Here is a 21,450-nt window from a genome sequence, read left to right as displayed (position 1 = left end):
GGGATATCATTGTTTAGTTTGTTTGTCATTCAAAGGCTGAGCTACAACCTTCTAAAGCCGAGGAGACAAAACATTTACTTTGCTTGGGAAGTAATCTAATTCTGTCACTATCCATTGATTAAGCTATTCACTTTCTGTACAATAGAAGATGTTTAAACTCAGACAGCTTTTAGGGAAACACTTGTGACCTTCTCTCGTCGGGTTTAGCAAAGGAAGAAGAGTAGCCAGCAGTTAAAGCTGACATTTTTCTACTTCGGTAGGTCAACTCTGTCTGGGGTGGAAAGGTAGGTCAACTCTGTCTGGGGTGGAAAGGTAGGTCAACTCTGTCTGGGGTGGAAAGGTAGGCCTACTCTGTCTGGGGTGGAAAGGTAGGTCAACTCTGTCTGGGGTGGAAAGGTAGGCCTACTCTGTCTGGGGTGGAAAGGTAGGCTTACTCTGTCTGGGGTGGAAAGGTAGGCCTACTCTGTCTGGGGTGGAAAGGTAGGTCAACTCTGTCTGGGGTGGAAAGGTAGGTCAACTCTGTCTGGGGTGGAAAGGTAGGCCAACTTTGTCTGGGGTGGAAAGGTAGGCCAACTCTGTCTGGGGTGGAAAGGTAGGTCAACTCTGTCTGGGGTGGAAAGGTAGGTCAACTCTGTCTGGGGTGGAAAGGTAGGTCAACTCTGTCTGGGGTGGAAAGGTAGGTCAACTCTGTCTGGGGTGGAAAGGTAGGTCAACTCTGTCTGGGGTGGAAAGGTAGACCTACTCTGTCTGGGGTGGAAAGGTAGGCCTACTCTGTCTGGGGTGGAAAGGTAGGCCTACTCTGTCTGGGGTGGAAAGGTAGGTCAACTCTCTCTGGGGTGGAAAGGTAGGTCAACTCTCTCTGGGGTGGAAAGGTAGGTCAACTCTGTCTGAGGTGGAAAGGTAGGTCAACTCTGTCTGGGGTGGAAAGGTAGGTCAACTCTGTCTGGGGTGGAAAGGTAGGTCAACTCTGTCTGGGGTGGAAAGGTAGACCTACTCTGTCTGGGGTGGAAAGGTAGGCCTACTCTGTCTGGGGTGGAAAGGTAGGCCTAGTCTGTCTGGGGTGGAAAGGTAGGCCTACTCTGTCTGGGGTGGAAAGGTAGGCCTACTCTGTCAGGGGTGGAAAGGTAGGCCTACTCTGTCTGGGGTGGAAAGGTAGGCCAACTCTGTCTGGGGTGGAAAGGTAGGCCAACTCTGTCTGGGGTGGAAAGGTAGGCCAACTCTGTCTGGGGTGGAAAGGTAGGCCTAGTCTGTCTGGGGTGGAAAGGTAGGCCTACTCTGTCTGGGGTGGAAAGGTAGGCCTACTCTGTCAGGGGTGGAAAGGTAGGCCTACTCTGTCTGGGGTGGAAAGGTAGGTCAACTCTGTCTGGGGTGGAAAGGTAGGCCAACTCTGTCTGGGGTGGAAAGGTAGGCCTAGTCTGTCTGGGGTGGAAAGGTAGGCCTACTCTGTCTGGGGTGGAAAGGTAGGCCTACTCTGTCAGGGGTGGAAAGGTAGGCCTACTCTGTCTGGGGTGGAAAGGTAGGCCTACTCTGTCAGGGGTGGAAAGGTAGGCCTACTCTGTCTGGGGTGGAAAGGTAGGCCTACTCTGTCTGGGGTGGAAAGGTAGGCCTAGTCTGTCTGGGGTGGAAAGTTAGGCCTACTCTGTCTGGGGTGGAAAGGTAGGCTTACTCTGTCTGGGGTGGAAAGGTAGGCCTACTCTGTCTGGGGTGGAAAGGTAGGCTTACTCTGTCTGGGGTGGAAAGGTAGGCCTACTCTGTCTGGGGTGGAAAGGTAGGCCTACTCTGTCAGGGGTGGAAAGGTAGGCCTACTCTGTCTGGGGTGGAAAGGTAGGTCCTACTCTGTCTGGGGTGGAAAGGTAGGCCTAGTCTGTCTGGGGTGGAAAGTTAGGCCAACTCTGTCTGGGGTGGAAAGGTAGGCCAACTCTGTCTGGGGTGGAAAGGTAGGCTTACTCTGTCTGGGGTGGAAAGGTAGGCCTACTCTGTCTGGGGTGGAAAGGTAGGCCTACTCTGTCTGGGGTGGAAAGGTAGGCCTACTCTGTCTGGGGTGGAAAGGTAGGCCTAGTCTGTCTGGGGTGGAAAGTTAGGCCAACTCTGTCTGGGGTGGAAAGGTAGGCCAACTCTGTCTGGGGTGGAAAGGTAGGCTTACTCTGTCTGGGGTGGAAAGGTAGGCTTACTCTGTCTGGGGTGGAAAGGTAGGCTTACTCTGTCTGGGGTGGAAAGGTAGGCTTACTCTGTCTGGGGTGGAAAGGTAGGCTTACTCTGTCTGGGGTGGAAAGGTAGGCTTACACTGTCTGGGGTGGAAAGGTAGGCTTACTCTGTCTGGGTTGGAAAGGTAGGCCTACTCTGTCTGGGGTGGAAAGGTAGGCTTACTCTGTCTGGGGTGGAAAGGTAGGCTTACTCTGTCTGGGGTGGAAAGGTAGACCTACTCTGTCTGGGGTGGAAAGGTAGGCTTACTCTGTCTGGGGTGGAAAGGTAGGCTTACTCTGTCTGGGGTGGAAAGGTAGGCCTAGTCTGTCTGGGGTGGAAAGTTAGGCCAACTCTGTCTGGGGTGGAAAGGTAGGCCAACTCTGTCTGGGGTGGAAAGGTAGGCTTACTCTGTCTGGGGTGGAAAGGTAGGCTTACTCTGTCTGGGGTGGAAAGGTAGGCTTACTCTGTCTGGGGTGGAAAGGTAGGCTTACTCTGTCTGGGGTGGAAAGGTAGGCTTACTCTGTCTGGGGTGGAAAGGTAGGCTTACACTGTCTGGGGTGGAAAGGTAGGCTTACTCTGTCTGGGGTGGAAAGGTAGGCCTACTCTGTCTGGGGTGGAAAGGTAGGCTTACTCTGTCTGGGGTGGAAAGGTAGGCTTACTCTGTCTGGGGTGGAAAGGTAGACCTACTCTGTCTGGGGTGGAAAGGTAGGCTTACTCTGTCTGGGGTGGAAAGGTAGGCTTACTCTGTCTGGGGTGGAAAGGTAGGCCTAACTTTTGAAAGTGCCATGCTCAGATTCCTAATGACATCTCAGATTTAAATATCTGCAAACAGGAACAGTTTTGTTGCAAACAAGACACACTGATTTGTCATTTTAGAAATATAATAAGATAGGCCTATTCTCTGTCCATTCCTAGCCTGTAGTTTTGGTAATTTGTGTGGTATTAAAAATTATTCTGCTAATATATAAAATGACATACAATTCCATAAAATGTTTACGAAATGAATTTTTTTCTTGGACCTACAAACAATGAGAAATTCCAGCAATGCGTTTACTATAAAGGAGATAGTTCCTGCCCTACTCTTGTCCACAGTGGTCTGAGAACCCACAACATTCTGCCCCGTAGCCATATGTGCTGTCAAAATTCCTGCGTTGCCATGTAATGCTTACCGGATGAAGAACAGTTTCTAAAAATGCATATCTAAGGCAATTGTCTGTCCAAGAAGTGAGGGTAAATGGTAGGCATGTTCTCTGTATCCACTTTTTGTTTTAATTATTATTTTGGGTATAGGGGAGGGTCACTTGTTTTTTTTTTAAATGTTACAGGAGGGCTTAGGTCAAATATATTTTGCTGAAGGCAGGGCCATCCATTTTCATTTTCCGAGGTGTCCAATTTTCTCTAAGTACCCCTGATTATAAACAGCGTTCACTCCATGAAGGCTAATATTTAGTCTGTCCAATGCTAGTCTCACTTCCTAGACTTGTGGGAAGGTGAGAGATCGGGTTTTGTCCAATACATGTAGACCTATATGTCATGAAAAGTTGTATAGACATCCTTACACTTTCCTGGTAATAGTGGTTATAGTTTTGTATCCACTCACCCACAGTCCCCAGTGCTATGTATCCAAGGATGACGATGATGAAGATCACACAGCAAAACACGTCTGTACAGCTTCTGTGAAGAGAGAGAGAGAGAGAGAGAGAGAGAGAGACAGAGAGACAGAGAGACGGACAGAGACGGACAGAGAGACAGAGAGAGAGGGAGAGAGAGGGAGGAAGAAAATGTAAATATCTTTGACAAGGCTTTCAATACTCAACATACTCGCAGAGAAATAAACGATAGGAGAGAGAAATTAAAGTGTAAAAGGGAGAGAGAAACGAGAGGAGAGAGATAAGTACCCATCAAGGCCTCGTTCATTATTCTGTTTAAGATCAAACCGCAGCCGAGGGGAACCATGGCGTTGATGAGATGTTTTCCAAACGTTTAAATGAAATATTAACCTCAACAATCTGCTGCTATGAATCCCTGTGGACGCGTCACATTCCCACACTCTCTTTCCCTGGGTTTGGCCACTGGAATGGCTCTTGCAGTGTCTGTACTAGTGTGTGTACCAGTGTGTGTGTGTGTGTCAAGTGCTTATATGTTTCTCTGGACTGGATATTGTCACTTATCCACAATAGGTAGTGTGCACGCAGGTGTTCCGATCCATGATTTGATTTGATATAATTGTTAGCGTGGCCTCCAGGAAATCATTGATCCAGCGACCTATCTAGTGTCATGTTTAATCACAAAGGGGACTGTGAAGAGACAAAGCCATTTCATATATCTTGTATTGTAATTTGAACTGTACTATGCATTATGTCATGCTTCATGTGGACCCCAGGAAGAGCAGCTGATGCTTTTGCAGCGGCTAATGGGGATCGTAATTAATACATAATTACTCAGCTTACATATCAATCGAATGTGTAGAAATCCCTCCCTTGCCACCCAGCTGACTACTTATCGAGCACTGAGGTAATGTCTGATTACTCCAATTTGATTGGTTGGGATTGACCTCTATCCACCCAGCCCAGGGACCGGGCAATACAACATGAGAGCACCCAATCCCTTTCACCAGCAGTATACTGTCACTGGAATGCATAAACCTCAACAGTCCAGGTTAGTGGGTTATAACAGACCATGACCGTAAGGTGATGTGTTTAGGGAATAGTGATCAGGTTGTGATTGGCAGCACTGGGTCATTGAGTTGACAGTGTTAGTAGTAGACCTGGTGTTGAGCTGCACAGCAGGCTTTCACAAACACATTGCTCAACGCTCCCCATTGCTCCCTAGTGCTCAATAATTCAGTCTTTAGCTGAGCAGCACTTTTCCCAGATCCAACAGGCCTGTCGAGACACACAGAACTGTACACAAATACATACATACACAAGCACCTGCACGCACGTGCACGCATGCATACACAGTCATGCACGCAATGTATGGTGCACACATACACACACGCAAACACACACACACACACACACACACACACACACACACACACACACACACACACACACACACACACACACACACACACACACACACACACACACACACACACACACACACACACACACACACACACACACACAATGTTGAGCCGTGTGAGTAGTTTAGGATCCCCATTATCTACTGCACATGCAACAGCTACTCTTCTTGGGGTCCTCATAAAACGCACAAATACATGACGAAGTACAGAACAGTTATAGACAAGGACATTACATTATGTTTAAATAATAATACATCAATAAAAACTTAACAAGCAAAATAACTGAATAAAATAAGCATTATATATAGTAAAGACACTAAGAGACAACAAAAATACTATTTACACACAATCCTATTAAGTATTCATATTCTTAAAAACAGTTAAGCAGTAGTAGTAGAAGGAATAGTGGTAGGACAGGTTGAAGGTTCTGCCTCCCTGTTGATATTAGGTCTGCCCATAGTACAGTAGTTAGTGTTTTCCTGCTCTGTCCTTTCCAGTACTCTGGAACAACCATGAGTGATGCTGAAAGCATAACACTCTCCTCTTAACTCTCATTCACCAGCTGATGAGAATTAAACACACTGACTTGAGAGCAGAAACATCAGCTAAACTCAAGCAGGGAGAGAGGTAGGAAGAGAGGGAGGAGAGAGAGAGAGAGAGAGAGAGAGAGAGAGAGAGAGAGAGAGAGAATGTGTGTGTGTTTCTGTGTTTGTGTGCAGGCTTGTGGGTGTTTGTGTGCAGGCTTGTGGGTATTTGTATGCATGCTTGTGGATGTTTGTGTGCAGGCTTGTGGGTGTTTGTATGCATGCTTGTGGGTGTTTGTGTGCAGGCTTGTGGGTGTTTGTGTGCAGGCTTGTGGGTGTTTGTGTGAAGGCTTGTGGGTGTTTGTGTGCAGGCTTGTGGGTGTTTGTGTGCAGGCATGTGGGTGTTTGTGTGCATGCTTGTGGATGTTTGTGTGCAGGCTTGTGGGTGTTTGTGTGCAGGCTTGTGGGTGTTTGTGTGCAGGCTTGTGGGTGTTTGTGTGCAGGATTGTGGGTGTTTGTGTGTAGGATTGTGGGTGTTTGTGTGTAGGATTGTGGGTGTTTGTGTGTAGGATTGTGGGTGTTTGTGTGTAGGATTGTGGGTGTTTGTGTGTAGGATTGTGGGTGTTTGTGTGCAGGATTGTGGGTGTTTGTGTGTAGGATTGTGGGTGTTTGTGTGTAGGATTGTGGGTGTTTGTGTGTAGGATTGTGGGTGTTTGTGTATAGGATTGTGGGTGTTTGTGTGTAGGATTGTGGGTGTTTGTGTATAGGATTGTGGGTGTTTGTGTATAGGATTGTGGGTGTTTGTGTGTAGGATCGTGGGTGTTTGTGTGTGTGAAATAAAGTTAGAAAGATAATACTTTTTCAGAATCAGGATTCTAAAGATCCTGAGGACACTAAAATCAACTCAGAGTAGCACACATTGATAATGTCCCTATATACACTACCGGTCAAAAGTTTAGACACACCTACTCATTCAAGGTTTTTCTCTATTTTTACTATTTTCTACATTATGGAATAAAATTGAAGATATCAAAACTATGAAGAATCATGTAGTAACCAAAAAAGTGTTAAACAAATCAAAATAGATTTAATATTTGAGATTCTTCAAATAGCCACCCTTTGCCTTGATGACAGCTTTGCATACTCTTGGCTTTATCAACCAGCTTCATGAGGTAGTCACCTGGAATACATTTCAATTAACAGGTGTGCCTTTGTTACTACAAGTAAATTTGTGGAATTTCATTCCAGGTTAATGCATTTGAGCCAATCAGTTGTGTTGTGACAAGGTACAGAAGATAGCACTATTTGGTAAAAGACCAAGTCCATATCATGGTAAGAACAGCTCAAATAAGAAAAGAGAAACGACAGTCCATCATTACTTTAAGACATAAAGGTCAGTAAATACGGAAAATTCAAGAACTTTGAAAGTTTCTTCAAGTGCAGTCGCAAAAACCATCAAACGCTATGATGAAACTGGGTCTCATGAGGACCGCCACAGGAATGGAAGTCCCAGAGTTACCTCTCCTGCAGAGGATAAGTTCATTAGAGTTAACAGCCTCAGAAATTGCAGCGCAAATAAATGCTTCACAGAGCTCAAGTAACAAACATATCTCAACATCAACTGTTCATTGGAGACTGCATGAATCAGGCCTTCATGGTCGAATTGCTGCAAAGAAACCACTACTAAAGGACACCAATAATAATAAGAGACTTGCTTGGGCCAAGAAACACGAGCAATGGACATCAGAGAGGTGGAAATTTGTCCTTTGGTCTGGAGTCCAAATTGAAGATTTTTGGTTCCAACCGCCGTGTCTTTGTGAGATGCGGTGTGAGTGAATAGATGTGCATGTGTATTTTCCACCATAAAGCATGGTGTGGGGATGCTTTGCTGGTGACACTGTCTGAGATTTATTTAGAATTCTAGGCATACTTAAAAACAGCATGGATACTGCAATATACACCATCACCTCTGGTTTGGGCTTAGTGGGACTATCATCTGTTTTTCAACAGGACAATGACCCAACACACCTCCAGGCTGTGTAAGGGCTATTTTACCAAGAAGGAGAGTGATGGAGTGCTGCATCAGATGACCTGGCCTCCACAATCCCCCGACCTCAACCATATTGAGATGGTTTGAGATGAGTCGGACCGCAGAGTGAAGTAAAAGCAGCCAACAAGTGCTCAGCATACAGTACGTGGGAACTCCTTCAAGACTGTTGAAAAAGCATTCCAGGTGAAGCTGGTTGAGAGAATGCCAAGAGTGTGCAAAGCTGTCATCAAGGCAAAGGGTGACTAATTGAAGAATCTCAAATCTAAAATATATTTTGATTTGTTTAACACTTTTTGGTTACTACATTATTCCATATGTGTTATTTCATAGTTTTCATGTCTTCTCTATTATTCTACAATGTTGAAAATGGTAAAAATAAACAAAAAACCCTTGAAGAATGAGTAGGTGTTCTAAAACGTTTGAGTGGTAGTGTATACAAACAAACAACCTGCAGAGTACAGTATCTATCCTTCAGTGTGTTCCCATCAATCTGCCTCAGAGTGATACAATAGACAGGGGTCCCTAGTTACATAGTTAGAAATAATTTGTACACTGCAAATTGACCGCAAGAATCTCAAACAGATATAGTATTTGAAAAAAAACTGAATTTCAAATATTGCGATACGATCACATATGCCTCTCTATTTATACCTGGGAATACTTGGTTACAGATTCCCTTAAAATTAAAATCACATTTAGCTTATTTCCTAATAATTTTACAATACTCTATGTCCAAGAAAAATGATTTTAAAAGATGAAATAAAAATGATTATTTTTTGCTCAGAAAACTTGGTGGCCCCCCAAAAATCATGCTACATATTTTATGAAAAAAAAAATAGATATATTTCACCTTTATTTAACCAGGTAGGCAGATTGAGAACAAGTTCTCATTTACAACTGCGACCTGGCCAAGATAAAGCAAAGCAGTGGGACAAAAACAACAACACAGAGATACACATGGGATAAACAAACGTACAGTCAATAACACAATATAAAAATATATGTACAGTGTGTGCAAATGTAGAAAGATTATGGAGGTAAGGCAATAAATAGGCCATAGTGGCAAAATAATTACAATTTGGCATTAACACTGGAGTGATAGATGTGCAGATGATAATGTGCAAGTAAAGATACTGGGGTGCAAAAGAGCAAAAAAAATAGATAACAATATGGGGATGAGGTAGTTGAGTGTGCTATTTACAGATGGGCTGTGTACAGATACAGTGATCGGTACGCTGCTCTGACAGTTGATGCTAAAAGTTAGAGAGGGAGATATAAGTCTCCAGCTTCAGTGATTTTTGCAATTTGTTCCAGTCATTTGCAGCAGGGAACTGGAAAGAAAGGCGGCCAAAGTAGGTGTTGGCTTTGGGGATGACCAGTGAAATATATCTGCTGGAGCGTGTGCTACAGGTGGGTGTTGCTATGGTGACCAGTGAGCTGAGATACGTTGGGGCTTTATCTAGCAAAGACTTATAGATGACCTGTGTTTGGTGACAAATATGTAGCAAGGGCCAGCCAATGAGAACATACAGGTTGCAGTGGTAGGTAGTAAATGGGGCTTTGGTGACAAAACGGATGGCACTGTGATAGACTACATATAATTTGCTGAGTAGAGTGTTGGAGGCGATTTTGTAAATGACATCGCCAAAGTCGGGGATCGGTAGGATGGTCAGTTTTACGAGGGTATGTTTGGCAGCATGAGTGAAGGAGGTTTTGTTGCGAAATAATAAGCCGATTCTAGATGTCATTTTGGATTGGAGATGCTTAAGGTGAGTCTGGAAGGAGAGTTTACAGTCTGACCAGACATCCCAGGTATTTGTAGTTGTCCACATATTCTAAGTCAGAAGTAGTCCAGAGTAGTGATGCTAGTCTGCCGTGCGGGTAAGGGCAGCAATCGACGTGCAGGTGCGGGTATGGGCAGCAATCGGTTGAAGAGCATGCATTTACTTTTACTAGCATTTAAGAGCAGTTGGAGGCCACAGAGGGAGTGTTGTATGGCATTGAAGCTCATTTGGAGGTTTGTTAACACAGTGTCCAAAGAAGGGCCAGATGTATACAGAATTGTGTCGTTTGTGTAGAGGTGGATCACCAGCAGCAAGAGCGACATCATTGATATATAGTACTGTCTTTTATCGATGGCGGTTATGATATCGTTTAGGACCTTGACCGTGGCTGAGCTGCACCCATGACCAGCTCGGAAACCCTATTGCATAGTGGAGAAGGTACGGTGGGAATCGAAATGGTCGGTGATCTGTTTATTAACTTGGCTTTAGAAGACTTTAGAAAGGCAGGGCAGGGTGGATATAGGTCTATAACAGTTTGGGTCTAGAGTGTCTCCCCCTTTGAAGAGGGGGATGACTGTGGCAGCTTTCCAGTCTTTGGGGATCTTAGACGATACGAAAAAGAGGTTGAACAGGCTTGTAATAGGGGTTGCAACTATTTTGGCGGATAATTTTAGAAAGAGAGGGTCCAGATTGTCTCGCCCAGCTGATTTGTAGGGTTCCAGATTTTGCCGCTCTTTCAGAACATCAGCTATCTGGAAGGATGAAGGATGAAGGAGAAGCGGGGGGGGGGGCTTGGGCAAGTTGCTGCAGAACTGTGGCCGGGGTAGGGGTAGGCAAGTGGAAAGCATGGCCAGCCGTAGAAAAATGCTTATTGAAATTCTCAATTATCGTAGATTTATTGGTGGTGACAGTGTTTCCTAGCCTCAGTGCAGTGGGCAGCTGGGAGGAGATGCTCTTATTCTTCATGGACTTTACAGTGTCACAAAACGTTTTGGAATTAGTGCTACAGGATGCAAATTTCTGTTTGAAAAAGCTAGCCTTAGCTTTCCTAACTGACTGTGTATATTGGTTCCTGACTTCCCTGAAAAGTTGCATATCGCGGGGGCTTTTTGATGCTAATGCAGTACACCACAGGATGTTTTTGTGCTGGTCAAGGGCAGTCAAGTCTGGAGTGAACAAAGGGCTATATCTGTCCTAAGTTCTAGATTTTTTGAATGGGGCATGCTTATTTAAGATGGTGAGGAAAGCACTTTTAAAAAACAACCAGGCACCCTCTACTGACGGGATGAGGTCAATATCCTTCCAGGATACCCGGGCCAGGTCGATTAGAAAGGCCTGCTCGCTGAAATGTTTTAGGGAGCGTTTGACAGTGATGAGGGGTGGTCATTTGACCGCGGACCCATTACGGACGCAGACAATGAGGCAGTGATCTCTGAGATCCTGGTTGAAGACAGCAGAGGTGAATTTAGAGGGCAAGTTGGTCAGAATGATATATTTGAGGGTGCCCAAGTTTACGGATATAGGGTTGTACCTGGTAGGTTCCTTGATAATTTGTGTGAAATTGAGGGCATCTAGCTTAGATTGTAGGACAGCCGGGGTGTTAAAAGCATTCCCAGTTTAGGTCACCTAACAGTATGAACTCTGAAGATAGATGGAGGGGAATAAATTCACATATGATGTCCAGGGCACAGCTGGGGGCTGAGGGGGATCTATAACAAGTGGCAACAGTGAGAGACTTATTTCTGGAAAGGTGGATTTTTAAAAGTAAAAGCTTGAACTGTTGGGGCACAGACCTGGATAGTATGACAGAACTCTGCAGGCTATCTCTGCAGTAGATTGCAACTCCGCCCCCTTTGGCAGTTCTATCTTGTCGGAAAATGATGTAGTTGGGGATGGAAATTTCTGAATTTTTGGTGGCCTTCCTAAGCCTGCACTAAAAAATAATAAACATTGGCCTGTGAGCTCTATGATAAACGACGAACGACCACCTCAGTCTGAAGGGTGATGGACAATTTATAGAGATAAATCACCAAGACAGTCACCTCTCAATGCCGCGCTGCAATTTATGTGTTGCCTTTCAGGAGTTATCGGTACACAAAATGTTGTTTTATAAATCACTGCCTCTGAACCAGTCATGTGTTTGGGGGGCCCTGTGCTGTTCGCTTAATCGCTGTCATAAATTCAAATTTCACAGGAGAATTTAGGAAGGAGAGAAACAGTCAGATTATGAGAATTGATGCGACTTGGGATTCAATAGCCTGGTCCATGATCTGTTCGTGCTCTTTTGCCAACTTGCGGCAATCAGTGACAAGGAGTTGGAAAGGCAACACAAACAGATCTGAGACCAGGCTAGAGATTCAATAATCGACTGGTTTAATCTGCGGCCATCTTTAAAATCCCATCATTAAACGACTCCATATCGCTCACTCAAAATAGACATTGAAGAGACTGAATTAATGTCTCTCGTTTTTAATTAAAACCACTGATCCATTCCTGCAGGACTGCTTTTATGTCTCTGAATAGGAACTTGATTAATGATTCTAACAATCGCTGTGAACGGTAATGAGAAGATGGCAGTTGGCAGCCTGAGTGAAATATGAGCTTGAAATTATAACTGCACATAACAAAGCAAATCTATATTTATGAGCTCAAAAAGAACAACCAGACAAAAGTGTCCCCAAATAGGCCTAGTCAAAGTTTTCAGCATCTTTGAGCTACTGTAAATGATTGGATAAACAGACGGGAGGAAAAAAACTATTCCTCTTCTGTGTGGCGAGCCAGAGAAAATATATGGTCAGCAGCAGAACTAGTAAATGGGCGGAGGTGGGTGGGTTCCATACGTCTCACCCTTGACAGGAACCGAGAAGTGTTCTTAGAGTCGAGGGTGGGGGGCAGAACTTGACAAATAGAGGGTCGCTCGCTGGCTACAAACCCTTCACTTCATCATGTCCACTCATTGGTTTTATAACAACTTTGCAACAAACTGCACTTGTAAGTTTGAACATGGATATCGTAAGGACATGAGACATAGTCATTAACCAGTACTTACTTATAAAATAGCAAGCGACCCAAGCGGGTATTTTGAGGTATGAGTGTGTAAGACTCTCATAGGTAGCTCTCATTATACAGGTAGGACTCTCACTGTTTTAAAGGTGAAACTAATACAGAAAAAGGTTAAGCAATACACATACACAGCTTTAGAAAACTTTTCAACATAGTCTTAGTTATCTGGGGAGGATCTCTGTCTTGTTGAGTAGCTGAAACATATATTTAATAAGATATCCACTGAGCCCTGAAATTGCTGCTTGGGTGAAAACACTGAAACAGAGAAATCCTAAAATAATCAAATAGAACAACATTAACAGTTATTGTGTAGCTATAAAAAGTGTCATAATTTAATCATTAATTCCTGTGTAATTTTTGCCACCATAAGAGCTTCACACACACACACACACACACACACACACACACACACACACACACACACACACACACACACACACACACACACACACACACACACACACACACACACACACACACACACACACACACACACACACACACACACACACACACACATACACACACACACACACACAGGATCTATAATTACATCTCTGCAGCTCCCTACTCTGACTCCAAGGGAAGCCTTCAGTAAAGGATCAATGTATTTTTCACATTCTCTATGGGAATAACTGCAATAATGTACTCTTACCCAATTAAGAAGTGAAAGACACTTTCCCTCATCTGCTAGATAAGGTGTTATTTATCGTCAGTTGAGCCTTGTGAATATAAGCTGATGAAGAAACAGTTGGAGATGGGTTGATGGCAGATCTGAGGTCTGTGCACCCACACCGCTCTTCAAATCATACAATTAGTCCTAATACATTTCCATTGACAAACACTCAAAACAAAACCACAAAGATGACTACAATCCCCACAACGCCAATCCTCCAGTATTGTCCCACCATAACAATCAACCACCCAGACACTTTCATTTCCCCCTCTCTTTTCCCCTGGATAGGTTTTGTCAGTGATGTCCAATAAAGGATTTGAAGTGTCCTCCTCATTGCTTATTTAAACATCACACTCTGCTCCACTCCTTGCCACCCTTCTTTGTCTGGCTCTAGCCGGTTGACCTGGTCCCTGTTCCAGCTGGTTGGCACTGCAGCCACACTGATTGCAGCCAGTCAGTCACCTCAGTCTCTAATAGCCATCGATTTCCTCCCCCTTTTTCTCTGACAGGCTTTTAGCTGCAACACTGTCAGACGGGAGAGAAAAGGCTTCTGTCAGGTTTAATGCTAGGAGATGGGTAGGGAAGGGAGGGTCTGTATCATCTGTGATGGCTGGCTAAGAAATCTCAAATGTTTGGGTTTGTAATGTAGTGGCAAAGACATGTATAATATGATTGGTATTAGAATATAATGTTTTATCTCTATGGTTAATAGTCTTTCTGTCTGAGGAGATTTGTGCTTTTCCAAAGCACCAAATCCATTTATTAAATCATATGGATTAATATTTAGTTATTTCACCAAAGGATAATCTCTTATAATATCTGAAATGTAAGTTAAACACTGGGTCTACACTGACATTTCACAGGGTCTGTATGAGAATAGGCTTAACTCACATTCAATATTAGCTTGAAAGTTAATGGCTATAGCCTATAATTTTGTTTTTTCAGTTCAGCCAAAGCAGAGATCAGAGCAGACCATGGGCTCCGTCTCAAATGACACCCTATTATTTAATTAGTGCACTACTTTTAGAGGGTAAGGGACAAAGCCCTTCATTCGATAAAACATGATGTTTTATATCAAATCAAACACTACTGTCGATATGGGCAGTTCCATGGTGACTGAGTCTTTAACATTGATGTGTAGTACTAAAAGTTGTGTAGTACATCACCGAAGCCCTAAAATGTGAGCAGTACATCACCAGTGGGACAGCCCTTTGGCAGCACTCTCATTTCATCACCACTGCTAGCTATTAGCAGCAGTATAGTGAAAACACTCACTGCCTGGAAATGGGATCACACATAGCAACAAGCACTCAGTGCCTCTCACAAATGAAACAAGACCCACTGTTGAGCTGTGAAGGCAAAAGCAAAGAAGGCAAAAGGGGGAAATTACCTATTGCTGATTGGTCCTCTGAATGTTGGGTCAAACTTGCTTGGTTCTCCTGAAAAAGAGAGGTTTGCACATTAGTCAAAGTGATACGAAGAGTAACGATACGAAACATAATTAAACAGCTGTCAGCTTACACTTAATAACCAAACAGCAAGACCCAACAGACATGATTCTGTCCATGTAGTGGTCCTGGTCTTTGTGCGAGAAAAGTTGAAGAAACCACAAAAGAAGAAAAACAAAAGGTAGAAAAGGTTCAAGTCAGTGACCTGGAAAGCTTTAGGGAGAGAAGACTGAGCTGAGTTTGAAGGTATTCTGCTCATAAATTCTGTATCTGTCTCCAGTATAGTTCCACTTGTCTGACTGTGGTAGTAGTGTGAGAGAGGAGTAGTGTAGAAGGGTGGTGGTGTGTGTGTGTTGAGGGGAGAGGGGGGGGGGGTGACAGAGGTTAAGATACTGAGGCAGAGAAAGAGTTTGTGATTCTGGGCGGAAAATTACTTCATTGTGGTTTGTTGAAGGTGACTTTCCTGAGTTTGTTTTCACATTCTCACTCAGGAGTATGAATGCCAGTCATCTCCCATCAAATTTCTCTCTTCTTGTCTGACTAATGCAGCTTGAGTGACTTTGCTGAATGAAAATCTGGCACTTGATATATAAGTGTGAAAAAAACGAGCGTGCTCATTGAACAATTATTTAATCTCAAACCAAAAACAAAAAATTCAGTTGATTGGCAGGCCGCAGTTTGTAGAACGAACACCTCAATTCAAGGTGCCTTTAAAGGGGAACTGCACCCGCTGATTTGGCCTCGTTTTTTGGATTGCTCCCCAAGAAATGCTGGCGGCCATGAAAAGAGTTAGCTTGGGGGTGTGGTTTGATGTGTGTGTTTCTTGGGTGTGTCCTTGCCACCACCTAGACACACCCATCTGTCAGAACCTTGCCCGCAGCTGTTTCCTCCCACTCAATCACAACAAATAAACCTCCTGCAGGTTGAGTTTAATAACTACAGGCAGATGTATGGTGAGATGCCAGAGGGAGCTTTGAAAAGGTAAGTAGCCTACAGAGTAATATGATAAGAAGGCAATTGATGAATTTATGTAGATATTCTAAACTAAGTGTTTTGATAACTTTAAAATGTAGTAACAGGTCCATGTAGAATAAACAACCCTTTACACTAATACCATAGAAGCAGGGTTCTGCTAATATAACAATGTGCATGTTTCACCTTTCATGGTCATTCCCAGCCGAAACAGATACCGTGTCCATTTTGTCTGGTGGTAATGGGGCTACCTAGTCAGAGTGGTCATACCTTACTGTGTGGTGTCGGGTACACAAAAGGAGTTCCCTGATCCTAGTGCAGAATACACATGGTTTTTCACTCCCCATATTGACTGATACCATTCAATTCAATAAAAAAAAACAATACAGGTAAAAACTTTAATGCCAAGTGCCAGGTCCGTCTCCATTCAGAGACATCAGTATCAAGCCCATCTGTCAGTCTGGACTCCATCACATCATCTTGCAAGTCTCTATGTACTGGCTCCATACATGTTTCTATGAACACACACAATCACTGTTCTATTACCAATGGCAGTTAGGATAGGTGATATCTGACACACAAACAGGTACTGTGTCGAAGTTTGAACTGTCAGATAAAACCTACCTAAATCTGTTCTCCCCATCGACGACCATTGGTGAGCAGGCAAGAGGTGAGGTCTTTGCCAGAGCCTCATTGATGATCATAGCAGCGTAGATTTGCTCCAACATGTGGCTGACTGTTATATTTGTAGGAATTCTCACAGTGAGGACATGTCTGTATGATGCTGATGAGGGTCCCCTTGTTGGTCTTCTCTATGCTGCATGTTCGGCTGCAAACTCTACATGTCTCCAACAACTGTAGCAGGCAATGTTCAAGGTGGTGTTGACTGGGGGGGGGGCTGTGACAGGGTGACATGAGAGAGCCAAGCCTATGGGTTCGTAGCCTCAACCTCGCAGTGCACGCACACGCACACACACACACCAATTGATTAATGGACTGCTGAATGTATATTTTTTTCCTCTTGCTTTGTCTGCTCTTTTCAGTATTATGTCTGTCTCCGATGAGTTACCCAGGAAAGGGCTGAAAATAGCCCATATTAATATATTTGAAGTTGGAAGTTTACATACAATTTAGCCAAATACATTTAAACTCAGTTTTTCACAATTCCTGACATTTAATCCTAGTAACATTTCTGTCTTAGGTCAGTTAGGATCACCAGTTTATTTTAAGAATGTGAAATGTCAGAAGAATAGTACAGAGAATGATTTATTTCAGCTTTTATTTCTGTCATCACATTCCCAGTGGGTGAGAAGTTTACATACAGTCAATTAGTATTTGGTAGCATTGCCATTAAATTGTTTAACTTGGGTCAAATGTTTTGGGTGTTTCCACAAGCTTCCCACAATAAGTTGGGTGAATTGACAGAGCTGGTGACAGAGATGGTGTAACTGCGTCAGGTTTGTAGGCCTCCTTGCTCACACGCTTTTTCAGTTCTGTCCACAAATTTTCTATAGGATTGAGGTCAGGGCTTTGTGATGGCCACTCCAATACCTTGACTTTGTTGTCCTTAAGCCATTTTGCCACAACTTTAGAAGTATACTTGGGGTCTGCATTGTCCATTTGGAAGATCCATTTGCGACCAAGCTTTAACTTCCTGACTGATGTCTTCATACTACACCGGCTCCGACGCTTGTCAGATGTGGCAGGGCTTGCAAACTATTACAGACTACAAAGGGAAGCACAGCCGCGAGCTGCCCAGTGACACGAGCCTACCGGACGAGCTAAATCACTTCTATGCTCGCTTCGAGGCAAGCAACACTGAGGCATGCATGAGAGCATCAGCTGTTCCGGACGACTGTGTGATCACGCTCTCCGTAGCCGACATGAGTAAGACCTTTAAACAGGTCAACATACACAAGGCTGCGGGGCCAGACAGATTACCAGGACGTGCGCTCCGGGCATGTGCTGACCAACTGGCAGGTGTCTTCACTGACATTTTCAACTGATTGAGTCTGTAATACCAACATGCTTCAAGCAGACCACCATAGTCCCTGTGACCAAGAACACAAAGGCAACCTGCCTAAATGACTACAGACCCGTAGCAATCACGTCTGTAGCCATGAAGTGCTTTGAAAGGCTGGTAATGGTTCACATCAACACCATTATCCCAGAAACACTAGACCCACTCCAATTTGCATACCGCCCAAACAGATCCACAGATTATGCAATCTCTATTGCACTCCCCACTGCCCTTTCCCACCTGGACAAAAGGAACACCTATGTGAGAATGCTGTTCATTGACTACAGCTCAGCGTTCAACACCATAGTACCCTCAAAGCTCATCACCAAGCTAAGGATCCTGGGACTAAACACCTCCCTCTGCAACTGGATCCTGGACTTCCTGACAGTCCGCCCCAAGGTGGTGAGGGTAGGTAGCAACACATCTGCCACACTGATCCTCAACACTGGATCTCCCCAGGGGTGTGTGCTCAGTCCCCACCTGTATTCCCTGTTCACCCATGACTGCATGGCCAGGCACGACTACAATACCATCATTAAGTTTGCTGACGACACAAAAGTGGTAGGCCTGATCACCGACAACGACGAGACAGCCTATAGGGAGGAGTTCAGAGACCTGGCCGCGTGGTGCCAGAATAACAACCTATCCCTCAACGTAACCAAGACTAAGAAGATGATTGTGGACTCCAGGAAAAGGAGCCCCGAGCACGTCCCCATTCTCATTGACGGTGCTGTAGTGGAGTAGGTTGAGAGCTTCATATTCTTTGGTGTCCACATCAACAACAAACTAGATTGGTCCAAACACACCAAGACAGTTGTGAAAAGGGCACGACAAAGCCTATTTCCCCTCAGGAAACTAAAAAGATTTGGCATGGGTCCGGAGATCCTAAAAAGGTTCTACAGCTGCAACATCGAGAGCATCCTGACCGGTTGCATCACTACCTGGTACGGCAATTGCTTAGCCTCCGACGGCAAGGCACTTCAGAGGGTAGTGCGTACGGCCCAGTACATCACTGGGGCAAAGCTGACTGCCATCCAGGACCTCTACACCAGGCGGTGTCAGAGGAAGGCCCTAAAAATTGTCAAAGACCCCAGCCATAGACTGTTCTCTCTACTACCGCATGGCAAGCGGTACCGGAGTACCAAGTCTAGGACAGAAAGGCTTCTCACCAGTTTTTACCCCCAAGCCATAAGACTCCTGAACAGGTAACCAAATGGTTACCTGGACAATTTGCATTGTGTGCCCCCCCCACCCAACCCCTCTTTTACACTGCCCCTACTCTCTGTTTATCTTATATGCATAGTCACTTTAAATATACATTAATGTACATACTACCTAAATTGGCACGACCAACCAGTGCTCCCGCACATTGGCTAACCGGGCTATCTGCATTGTGTCCCACCACCCTCCAACCCCTCTTTTTACGCTTCTGCTACTCTCTGTTCATCATATATGCATAGTCACTTTAACGATACCTACATGTACATACTACCTCAATAAGCCTGACTAACAGGTGTCTGTATAAAGCCTTGCTACTCTTTTTACAAATGTCTTTTTACTGTTGTTTTATTTCTTTACTTACCTACACAAACACACACACCTTTTTTTCCCCGCACCATTGGTTAGAGCCTGTAAGTAAGCATTTCACTGTAAGGTCTACCTACACCTGTTGTATTCGGCACACGTGACAAATAAACTTTGATTTGAGATGTTGCTTCAATATATCCACATAATTTTCCTTTGTCATCATGCCATCTATTTTGCGAAGTGCATCAGTCCCTCCTGCAGCAAAGCACCCCCACAACATGATGCTTCCACCCCCATGCTTCACGGCTGGGATGGTGTTTTCCGGCTTGCAAGACTCCCCCTTATTCCTCCAAACATAACAATGGTCATTATGGCCAAACAATTCTATTTTAGTTTCATCAGACCAGAGATTTCTCCAAAAAGTACGATCTTTGTCCTTTGTCCGTAGTCTGGCTTTTTTATAGTGGTTTTGGAGCAATGGCTTCTTCCTTGCTGAGCTGCCTTTCAGGTTATGTCGATATAGGATTCATTTTACTGTGGATATAGAAACCTTTGTACCTGTTTCCTCCAGTATCTTCACAAGGTCCTTTCCTGTTATTCTGGGATTGATTTGCACTTTCGCACCAAAACATGTTCATCTCTAGGAGACAGAATGCATCTCCTTTCTGAGCGGTATGATGGCTGCGTGGTCCCATGGTGTTTATACTTGCGTACTATTGTTTGTACAAATGAACGTGGTACCTTCAGGCATTTGGAAATTGCTTTGATTGAACCAGACTTGTGGAGGTCTACAATTTTTTTCTTCCCCATGATGTCAAGCAAAGAGGCACTGAGTTTGAAGGTAGGCCTTGAAATACATCCACAGGTACACCTCCAATTGACTCAAATGATGTCAATTAGCATATCAGAAGCTTCTGAAGCCATGACATAATTTTCTGGAATTTTCGAAGCTGTTTAAAGGCACAGTCAACTTAGTGTATGTAAACTTCTGACCCACTGAAATTGTGATACAGTGAGTTATGTGAAATAAACAGCCTGTAAACAAAAGTTGGAAAAAGTACTTGTGTCATGCACAAAGTAGATGTCCTAACCGACTTGCCAAAACTATAGTTTGTTAACAAGATAATTTGTGGCTTGATTGAAAAACAAGTTTTAATGACTCCAACCTGTGTATGTAACTTCTAAGTTCAACTGTATATGTAGCCTTAGAAATAAGGTTCATGAAATCAATAACTTGCTAACATCAGATAACATTCATACAGTATATTAGCTATTTCTGAGACTCACTTAGATAATTCATTTGATGATACATCAGTAGCAATACAAGGATATAACGTCTATAGAAGAGACAGAATGCTTATGGGGGAGGTGTTGCTGTATATATTTCAGAGCCATATCCCTTTAATGCTTAGAGAAGATCTTATGTCAAGTGTTGTGGTTGCAGGTTCACTTGGCACATCTAAAGCCTTTTCTTTTGGGGTGTTGCTATAGCCCACCAAGTGTTAACAGTCAGTATCTAAATAAATGTGTGAAATGCTTGATAGTGTAAGTGATATAAACAGAGAGGTCTACTTTCTTGGGGACCTGAATATTGACTGGTTTTCATCAAGCTGTCCGCTCAGGAGGAAGCTTATTACTGTAACCAGGGCCTGTAATCTGGTTCAAGTTATTAATTACCAAAACTACAGGAACAAGATCATCCACATGTATCAATCACATTTTTACTAATGCTGTAAAACTTTGTTCTAAAGCTGTATCTGTACCCATTGGATGCAGTGATCACAGTATAGTGGCTATATCCAGGAAAACCTAAAGCCTAAAATAGTGTATAAGATTCACACAAAATATTTTGTTGTGACTCGTATGTGGTTGATGTTAAAAATATTTGTTGGTCTGATGTGATTTAATGAGGAGCATCTCGACGCTGCATTTGATGAATTTATGAAATTGCTTCTTCCAATTATTGATAAACATGCACCTGTTAAGAAACTGACTGTTAGAACTGTTGAGGCTCCATGGATTGATGAGGATAAAAAAAATAAAAAGGTTTATTTTTTATAGGGGACAACGCACATTAATCAACATCAATATTACAATAATGCAACATCCATGTACATGTGGAGGGGTTAGCCAAAAGCTCATTTGCACCCGTAGTCCCAGGACAGCTAAGG

At 43.8% G+C, this 21,450-nt stretch overlaps 1 protein-coding gene across 1 annotated transcript in view; it reads right to left on the bottom strand.

The window, feature by feature from the left end:
• LOC135515362 (choline transporter-like protein 5-A) overlaps positions 1-21,450 on the bottom strand; it is a 106,486-nt gene that overhangs the window by 19,675 nt on the left and 65,361 nt on the right. Inside the window, exons 2-3 of the mRNA XM_064939041.1 lie at positions 14,703-14,751; positions 3,785-3,858 (exon numbers count right to left, since the gene is read on the bottom strand). Coding sequence (XP_064795113.1) covers positions 3,785-3,858; positions 14,703-14,751 — 123 coding nt within the window. The remainder of the gene's footprint in view (positions 1-3,784; positions 3,859-14,702; positions 14,752-21,450) is intronic.

The sequence above is a fragment of the Oncorhynchus masou genome, chromosome 3 (assembly GCF_036934945.1).
Source record: "Oncorhynchus masou masou isolate Uvic2021 chromosome 3, UVic_Omas_1.1, whole genome shotgun sequence".
Taxonomy (NCBI): domain Eukaryota; kingdom Metazoa; phylum Chordata; class Actinopteri; order Salmoniformes; family Salmonidae; genus Oncorhynchus; species Oncorhynchus masou.
Note: the sequence above shows the minus strand (reverse complement) of the source record. Positions and strands in the feature narration are given on the sequence as shown.